General features: G+C 42.4%; 1 protein-coding gene across 1 annotated transcript in view; it reads left to right on the plus strand.

Annotated features, from left to right (window-relative positions):
* camta1b (calmodulin binding transcription activator 1b) overlaps nt 1–4,929 on the plus strand; it is a 230,175-nt gene extending 225,246 nt beyond the window's left edge. The window contains exons 16-24 of the mRNA XM_076269177.1: nt 11–414; nt 578–732; nt 887–1,133; nt 1,890–1,961; nt 2,117–2,137; nt 2,330–2,529; nt 2,732–2,806; nt 3,196–3,226; nt 4,567–4,929. Of these exons, the coding sequence (XP_076125292.1) occupies nt 11–414; nt 578–732; nt 887–1,133; nt 1,890–1,961; nt 2,117–2,137; nt 2,330–2,529; nt 2,732–2,806; nt 3,196–3,226; nt 4,567–4,599 (1,238 nt within the window). The 3' untranslated portion in view covers nt 4,600–4,929. The remainder of the gene's footprint in view (nt 1–10; nt 415–577; nt 733–886; nt 1,134–1,889; nt 1,962–2,116; nt 2,138–2,329; nt 2,530–2,731; nt 2,807–3,195; nt 3,227–4,566) is intronic.
* Nucleotides 4,930–9,640: the final 4,711 nt, after the last annotated feature.

Here is a 9,640-nt window from a genome sequence, read left to right on the forward strand (position 1 = left end):
TTTCTAAAAGATCTAAGAAGACCCAGGTCTGAGCCATCCAGCTATTATGCCAGTGAGGCCCAAGGCGATGGCCCAGTCACAAAGAAACACAAGCCCAACCCTGAGACTTCTTCTCTGGGCATGGAACAGCTGAGTCAGCGGCCCAAATCCAGTCCCCCCAAAGTACCTCGAGAGAGCGGGGCTGACAGGGAGGTCAGAGATGGAGGGCAGTCTGGAGCCAGGCAGGGGGCCTCCACTGGTCGTCTGAGCTGGAAAGCAGGATCGGGCAGGAAGGGGGCCGGGGTCTCTGGAGGTGGCACCCTGGGGAAGGAGAGGCTGGCCAGCCGACTGAGGATGCAGGAGGTCTTCGGGGCCGGAGATGTTTCCGAGCTGCTCTCCGGTCAGGAGAATATGGAAAACACAGAGGACCTACAGGTATTGACGTCACTCTAAAGCTCAACTACCTCAATTCAACTACCTACATTCACTAGTTGTGCTAAAGAATATCAAGCCAAAACAAACCTGGTTTTGACAGTGAAAATAATCTAAATCCAGTAGATTTCAAAGGCACCTTCATGAATTTCTGATGGTTTTACAGATGAACATGATGACTCTGGCTGAACACATTATTGAGGCCACACCTGAACGCATCAAGAGAGAGAACTTTGTCCCAAAAGACACCACACCTGTTGACAGCTCTGCAGTCAACAGCACAGTGAATTGGTTGGCCAGCTACCTTGGTGATGCTGAACGGTGAGTTCTAATAAGTTGGAGTAGTTAGAAACTACATTTTATAATTAATTAAATGCACCTTCATGCCCAATTTGCAGACTTTTATGAAAAATGTCATGAAAGACAGTGTTCTCACAAAGGGAAAAAAACAACCTGGTCTTCGTGTCCACCCTAGGTTCCCTTACAACAAACTAGCCGGCACCATCCCGGGCCTGGGCTCCTGTTCGTCCAGCGGGACCCCTGAGCTGGAGGACTCCCTGGGAAAGCTGGGTCTCCCCTCCCTGGCCGACTGGACAGCCTTCCTCAGCGTCTCTCACACCAAGGCGGAGCAGGACCTGGCCCAGTTGGCCCTGAGTGACCCGGAGCAACGGGAGCTGTACGAGGCCGCTCGGCAGGTCCAGAGCACCTTCCGCAAGTATAAGGTAGGCTTCTGGATGAGTCCAAAGCCACTATGTGTCCTCAGAGAAACGTTGTAACCTCTTTGTAGTAGTTGTCTGTGGGCAACTGTGCTGTCTCCCTTGTTCTGGTGTTGGTTGTTGGTCTTGGCTTTCTGTCATGTGGAAGTGTTTTTTTTTGTTGTTGTTTTTGTTTTGTTTTTTTGGTTCTGCAGACGTGGAGGTTTGTCCAAGGCTTCACAAAAGGGAGTAGACTTCTTAACACTCGTTGGACTGCAGGGTTAATAGCACCCTTCTGTCCTCTGTGTTCCAGATTTCGTTTTTTCTTTTATGTGTTCAATTGTTTCGTCAGTGGTTTGGTTCCAGAAATCAGGCTCAGTCACTGGTAGTGTGTAAAGCATGGGCAGAGCTGCTTGAGACTAGCATGGCCTGCTTACGAGGAATGATTTGCATCGCTGTCTCTCTGTGTCACCTCTGCTTCAGCTAAAGCGTCTTCCCTCCCCCCTGTTGTGATATCTCCCTATTTTCATTTCTCCAGATATCTCAGAGGAACTCTGGCACTGGTCAGGATCTCTTCTCTCTTGTCCCTGCCCCCCCCTCTCTATCTCTGCTCTTGTGTTTCAGAGTCTTGAAATGACACAACTGGATCTTGGACAAGATGGACTCACAACAAGGAAAAAGTGACCCTGCCTTTCATGTCTCTGTATCAATGCTAATTTGTTCTCTCCCTCTCCTCTCTCCCTCCTTCCCCCTCCTTTCTTTCTGTCCTTCCCTCTCCTGCAGGGACAGCCACTCCGCGAACAGCAGGAAGTGGCAGCCGCTGTTATTCAGCGCTGTTATAAAAAATACAAACAGGTATGGATTTAGAAAACAGACTATACTCCGCATACACTAGCTTTATCTACAGCTCCTTTGTAAGGGATCATGGAGAGAAGTATTCACATGCAGTATTACAAATGCAGTGCACCAAATGCACCTTCTCCTTACACCCTCCCTCTTTCTCCCACAAGCTGACCTGGATAGCCTTGAAGGTAATAGGATGCTTTCCTCAAGTCCTGGGATATTTTCTGAGCCCATCAGAAAAAAAAAAAAAAAAAAAGATTTTATTCATTCTCTGTTCGCTGCATTGCTGTACATATCTGAAGGCTAAAAATCAAAATGTTGCTAACAAAGGAGATCTTTTAATAACTGTCTATCTCCCCATCCCCACCCGACTCTACCAGTATGCACTTTATAAGAAGATGACGCTGGCCGCCATCCTGATTCAAAGCAAGTTCCGCAGCTACCACGAGCAGAAGAAGTTCCAGCAGAGTCGGCGTGCAGCCATGCTGATCCAGCAGTACTACCGCAGTTACAAGGAGCTGGGCCGCCCCAGCCTCCCCAGCCGTGCCCGCACCGCTGCCCTGGTGCAGCACAAACTCAGGTAGACACCCCCACCGCCACTGCCACGCCCCTATCCCAAATGACCCCAAACCATTCAACATCTTAAAAGAGGAAGTTGGAATGTACACAAAGCAAAATAGCTTTTTAACAGCTAGCTTTTAAAGCATGGGAAAGATGCCACTGCGGCAGGGCTGGGTGCCTATATCCACATTTTGGTTTGTGTTTGTGTGTGTGTGTTGTAGAAGCAGTCTGTGGACAAAGAGGCAAGACCAGGCTGCCAGGAAAATTATGAGGTTCCTACTGAGATGTCGTCATAGGTGAGCATGAACGCCTTTCTTCCTTTTTTCCCCCTTTCTTTAATAAGAATATATTCAGTTTCTTCTGCCTTGATCGGGAAAGTACAGGGGTCTATTGTACACATACATTGCCATGTCTATAGTCTAATAGAAACACTATTCCAGTTGTGACACTGAGCATGATGTTTAAGAACTTTAGCAGCAAGGCTCAGAATGACATTCCTAGGAGAGTCCACCATGTCATTGGCCTTACACTCCGTTAGAGGATGGCTAAGGGTTCCATCTAGCACAGCACAGATTTGTTGCAACTCCCTGTGTTGTTCTGCCCTCTTCCTCTCCTGCCTACCCCACCTCACAGTGCCCTGTGTGTGCTAATAGCTGTCTGGTGTTGTTTTACTGTTTATGCTAAGCCCCTTGATGGACCATAGACTGTTCAAACGGGTGAGTGCAGTGGCAGCATCTCCAAGTTTATGCCCCCCCCCTCTATACTTCTCCCCTATAAGTCAACTCTTCTCTCTTCCTCTTAGTTGAGTTTCATTCATTTTTTTCTCTCGCTGTCTAACTTTCCTTGCCATCTCTTATCCTCAAGAAGGTCTCATTAATTGCTCTTGCTATGATCTCTCTCCTTCTCTCTCTTCAGTCTCTTTCTCCGATTGTCACCCCTCTCTCTGATCTTCATCTCTCTTCCGCCCTGTCCTCCTCCTTTTCCCTCCTTGCCCCTTTTCCAGTTTATCTTGCTTACTGCTTGCTTGCATGTCGGCTGCCTGCTGGAGCCGGTGTAGTTTGAATGCAAGAGTGGGGGTGGGAAACCAGTTTTATCGGCTCTAACGAGGCAATAGTATCCCAGCGCTTCCCTCTCTGCTCTGGTATATCCCCCTCCCATGTTCCTACCCGCTGTCTCTGTCTCGCCATGATGATGACGCTTCTAGGAGCACTTAGCCATGGACTGCCAGATAATGGTGATGGCATTGCATGACTTGCCAAAAGAGATTGAGGCCTTGCTTTCTTTATAGGGGGCATGCTGTGTTCAATGATGTCAATACTTGTTGGCTGCCTGTTTTTCTTCTAGTCTTGTATATGATTCCGGGGTGTGACAGGAAATGTGTGGGTGTTCCAGCTCTCAAAGTCAAGGGAGCAAAACCACTGTGAACCACCTAAGGACCATCACTGTCCAATGTGTCTATCATTCATAAACAGTGTTCACCTGGGAAGCTGGAAGTTATTTTGCTGTATTTTTTTCTCTGTAAAATGTCTTTGTTAAGAGTTACTTTCTCTTGGTGTACTGTATATAACTAACATTTATAGTGAAGCTGTTTGCTGTATTGTAAAAGGTAACAATGACATATGACAGGTAATGTGACAAAACAATCCATCCCGTATTGGATCTGATCAGCACTGTACAAGAGCTAGGAGTAGTCCATCACTCAACATCCTATATTGAATCTGACCATTATCACTGCACAAGACCTAAGTAGTCCAATTACATTTTAAGAGCTAGATGAATCTTTCCATAGATCTGTGACCCTAATCCTTCTTTCCAGAACACCACTGCAGCACGTATCTAACTGTATTTTAATTCAGAAGACAGGGGTATAGTCATACAATCAAATGAATCTATCAAATTAATTTATATTGTTTTAAGAAGAAAAAGTGTCATGTGTATTTCTGCATTATCATAAAGTTCTCTAAGTAATTAATTAAAAGCTGGAATCAACTACAGGTGACTGACAGCTTTGCTTCTTCTGTGTTTTGTGTCCTCCTCCTCCTTGTATCCCATCCAGGGCGAGAGAATTGAGAAAGGCCAAGGAACATGAGAGCTTGCCGAAGAGCCCTACCGCAGTGTGACATCTCTAAAGACTCCCCCTTCCTCCCTTTTGTCCCTCTTTCTACCGGAGATGAACATTTTACAACGGACAAAACAAACTTCTGTATACAACAAAACAAGGATACATGTGATTACTACGACTTACAGTTGTCTACTAAAGCTACAGCATCTTTTTTCTCTTTCTATCAAGGGGAAACTGGAGAGTTCTGTCAAACTCAAGACTCTTCTGGGGAAATATAATATTCAATCCATGGCATTTTTGCACTCTTCATAGATTTTTTTTTAAAGAGCAAAAAAATAAAATCAAGAAATGGGAAGAAAAAACAAAAGGATAAAAGAAAGGAATACTGAATCGAAAAACACATGTGAAGTCTAAGGTGTTTTTTTGGTAGCAAGTGTAAGATATGGAACATGAGCGTTTTCAGACGGAAATGACTTTGCATATACATGCATAATCATGCTGGAACCTGCTTCTGATAACATTTTTTGTAAAAAAAAAAGAAGGAAAAATCTATTTGAAACAAAGAAACAACAAAAAAAAACACCATAAACCAAATGAACTGCCTCATCTCCTCGACCATATGCATGCAATTATTTTCCATAGGCTCAGTGTATGAACTTCACCCATCTTTGTTTCTGACAAGCCATCCTCTTGTTCAGTGGAAGGGGTTGGCCACAGATGAATGTAGGAGGGGTCGGGGCAAAGACAGTGTGGGGTGTGGTGGAGTGCCTGTGTCAAATTTTGTGTCTTTTTGGGGGCATCGGGTGATGTTGAGTGGGAGGGATAAGTCAGATATGGGGTTATCCCTTTGTGTGTGTGTGTGTGTGTGTGCGGGTGAGCACTGACTTTTTAATGAATCCTTTTCTTACTGTCACCTCGCCGCTGGCCTGACTTTGTGAGTCCTGTGTTTGTTGACTTTAACCTGAGAATAATGCATGTGTTTGAGCAACAACGGCTCCTGCATGCTGATGTAACAAGTTTGTGTTTTTGAGTTCTTATTTTTTATATTGTGGCGTCGTTCTCAACCTCCCCGTTGACTGCTACTTCCCTTTCTGACGACCTTTTAGTACAGATCTTATCAGTGTCATGGGAAAATGCCACTGTTGTGGGAAATGACATGTCATGATTAGTTTTGTATCTTGCAACTTTGTTTTTGCTCAAATTTGTACTTTTCATATGTTTGTTTTCATTTTCAAATATCTTTGCTCATGTTAATTATTTCTAGAGTTTTCTAGAGGTCAAATCTCTTTTGTGCCACAAAGCCAATATTTTTGCTAGTTGCCATCTTTGTTGTGCTGTGGTGTGGTATCAATAGTTATCATTGTTGCTGTCATTTTATTTTGATGAACTCTTGAAAGCTAAAAAGTGGCTTTTGGGGGAAGGATCACATAACATTGCCTTGACTTCTTAAAGACTTTCCAAAAGGTCCCTACTTAAGATCTCTCACTGGAGATGAAATCCATATTTTTGACTATTGATCGGCCTCTGTACATAAAGAATTGATGTGAGGATGCATGGAATTCCAGAACCTTTATCTGAAAAGGATTGTATTTAAGAAAATATATTATTTTATTCACAAATGGGGTAATAACATGATAAGAGACAACAACAAAAATATATTGTATAGTTTTGTTCGAACGCCCAAGAGGTATGGTTGTACTGTTTGTACATAATGTAAATATCTGATGCAAAGACAGAGCCATGTGCATGAGTCCTGACAGACACAAAATATGTTTAAAAAATGACATTAGTGGCTATAATCTGTACAATGAACTCCAATGATTTCACTGCAACATTTTCTTTCATTTTTTTCTTTCATTTGAGGAGCATTAACTGAAGCATGCCATTTCTGCAGAATAAGGACAAAAGAAAAAAAATGTAGAGCTAGAGGAAGGCAAATGAATCCCTTCAGAAATTATTTAGTTACTTGTTTATCTGTTTTGAGCTACCACATATATTGAACCCTTTTTATTTGCCAATGGTGCCCAGCAATGTGAATACTCTATAGATTAACAGGAGATTATTTAATCTTTATGCTCAAGAACAAGTGATCACAAGAATACAAGATGTTAAGTCACGTTACCTCATCATGATGCCACATTTTCACCATCATGTTGAAAGATCTTAATAATTTACCAACGAACGAAAACCACATAAGTCTCTAGTACTCACTGGCAGTGATAGCAATCAGTCAACATGACCATCTTTCCTACACTTAATGCTGAACATGAAAAATATTCCACTAAGGATTTTAAACTACTGTAACATTGTACAAGGATAAGAGGATGCTGAAATATGAGGATTGTCCATTAGGGAGATATCAGCCAAAAGAATCGAAGATGGACTCACCACTGGTTGTTATCGAGATGCATAATCTGTCACAGATCAGAATGTAGTGAAAATGCACCACAAAATTCAATGAAACTCAAGGTTTGATTTCATCCACTTGATATGAATGTCTGTCCCCAATAAACTGGTTTTATGTTCAGGATTTTTTATTCAATCACAAAAATTGATTTATTCCCAAACCTCTTTCCTGCAACTACAAGGCAATAGTCCATCACCTTTGTGAGGAACATGTAAAAAATAGCTTGATGTAGCTTGGCATTTCAGAAGACAAGGGATATGACTACAATCCATTTGGATGGGATAGGAATGGATTTTGTGCTCTGTGTTCAACATGACGTATTTAACGTGAACCAGAACTAGAGCATACAATTTAGACCAGTAGATTTTCTGAAGACTGTAACGATATGGTAAGGACAATTGGAATGACATGAAAAGTTCCTGAGCTTTAGGGCTGTTTAAATCTTCATTACAAATTTCTTATTCATTTTTTATTGTTTTGAATTATGTTTCTCACATTGGTTTCCTTGTTTGTGTTTTGATTTCCACATGCATTAGCGTGACTTGTTTATGTAGAAAGTGCCTAATACTAGCCTAAAGAGCAAGCCAACATCAGGATTTTACATATTTGTCTGTAGTGGGGTCATTTTTTCCTTTTTAGTGTGTATGGCAAAATATACCAGAAGAAAATATTAGACATATATAGGGATAAAAAAAATAGATCTAATCTCTTTTAGCCCACTGCTTGATTTATTTCTCTCCAAAGCATGTTCTGAATAGACTTATCTCTTCTAGACACAGATTGCTGCCAGTTTGCCAAGTGCCCATAAACCTCTTGTATTTAACTCATGAAACTGCCCCCTAGTCATGTGGATTATGGAGTCACTTGTACACCCAGAGATTCTGCCCACGTTCATTAATCCTATCACTGATTCCAAGAGACCACATCTTTCAATGTTCTGAAAACAGTGATATGTTTCAGAGGTTTGCTGGGAACAGTCTCTAATTCACTATACAACACACATCCCCAAACACATTTCATTGACCCACCACCACCTTCAGACCACTACTATACTGAGAGAGAAGGTATGAGTTTGATGTCATGGTCAGAACACAGACTTATTTTTGCTTTGCCCATGCGAAAATCAGGATGACTTGTTAACTCATTTCCGGATTTGGCACATGTTCATTTCATTCCCACCTGCCTGTACCTGGGGCTTAGATGTTCTTCCAATTTTGCGACATGCATACGTACGTACCTCCAGGATTTCACTGAATATCATCGTGAGCATGCACACGCATGACTCCATTTTTACCACTGAGACACATTCACATTAAGGGTGCTGCTTTTCTCGGCCACACAATGCCACATGCGACTGCTCAAGCTAGGCCACTCTGTACAGGGCCCCCTTAGAGATATGGGCAAGCTTGTGTCTTATATTTCACTCAGGGTTCAAGAAGGAGCAGGGTGACGCCCAGAGGAGCATTGCTTGAGAGTAACAGGGTTGAGCTCAGTCACAAACTTTCAGACGCCAGGGGATGGGCTGTGGCACCGCATGGGGTCACTGGGTGCGGGTTGGTGGAGTCAGGGGCAGGGGCGGGAGATCAACCACCTCATATCACCCAGAAAACTTTGATTGTTTTAACACAAATATCAAAGTTGATTGATTGGTGTCAGAAGCTGCAGACATTGACAATGGTAGTAAGAAAGTGAGTAAGTAATTAAGCAAGTAGTAAAGCACTGCCAAAACTGCACAGGGATACTCAGTGGTAAACCTCAGTATTTATTGAATAGATAGATAGATACAAAAAAAAAAACGATATTATTGGTGTGGTGTTCTCCACTTATGGTATACATTGTTTTCCAACACAATCCCTCTTTCTCAGCTGGCAGAACATGACACTAGCAGTGCCAAGTTCATTTGCTCAGATCCCAGGGAACACATGTACTGACAAACGTATGCATCCATTGCACTCTAAGTCACTTTGGGTAAAGGCGCCTGCTAAATGACTAATCTGTAAATGTAAATTATGGGGTGTAATAAAGGGTAGCAGGCATCTTCACCAGACTAATTTTCAACCATGTTTATCCCAATGCAATGTGACATGATTAGAAATTCACTCCTAGTTGTTTCTAAAAAAATACACATCTTAACTCCATTAACAATTTGAAGGGATATGTATGGCCACTGTTTTTATTTTCATTTTCTGCATATCTGACTTCCTTCAGATGATCAAACAGTTACAGATCATGGCTATGTCTGTTCCATGTGGCTGCACATAATGGTTTACTGACCTAGAGATCTAGAATTTTAGTCAACTTGCCATTTTACTAGAGCTGAATGAGTGGGATGCTCTTGTAGGCAACTTGATAATGCAAAACTCATTTGAAAGAACAGTGAACTCTGTCCTTTCTGTTCGGACTCCTGCCCAAATGAAACTCAGAGAAAATAGAAACGCAAGCTGGGATGAAAAACACCCTCAAAAGCTTTTCACATACATACAAAGCAATAAACACTTCCTGTCACTAAAGAGGTGAGCTTTAGGTCTAAGGAGCTGTGAGAGATAAACTGTTTGGTGAAGAATGCAGAAACAAAATATATATATAGAAATACACCAAGTTCACTTCTTCTTATGCAATTACCACATCAGCAAGCCAGGTGTTAAGGTGGTATATGGAGAT

Source organism: Alosa pseudoharengus, unplaced genomic scaffold (assembly GCF_046254945.1).
Source record: "Alosa pseudoharengus isolate Yale_2024_CS ecotype anadromous, Long Island Sound unplaced genomic scaffold, YU_APseudo_1.1 YU_APseudo_1.1_scf_5, whole genome shotgun sequence".
Taxonomy (NCBI): Eukaryota; Metazoa; Chordata; class Actinopteri; order Clupeiformes; family Clupeidae; genus Alosa; species Alosa pseudoharengus.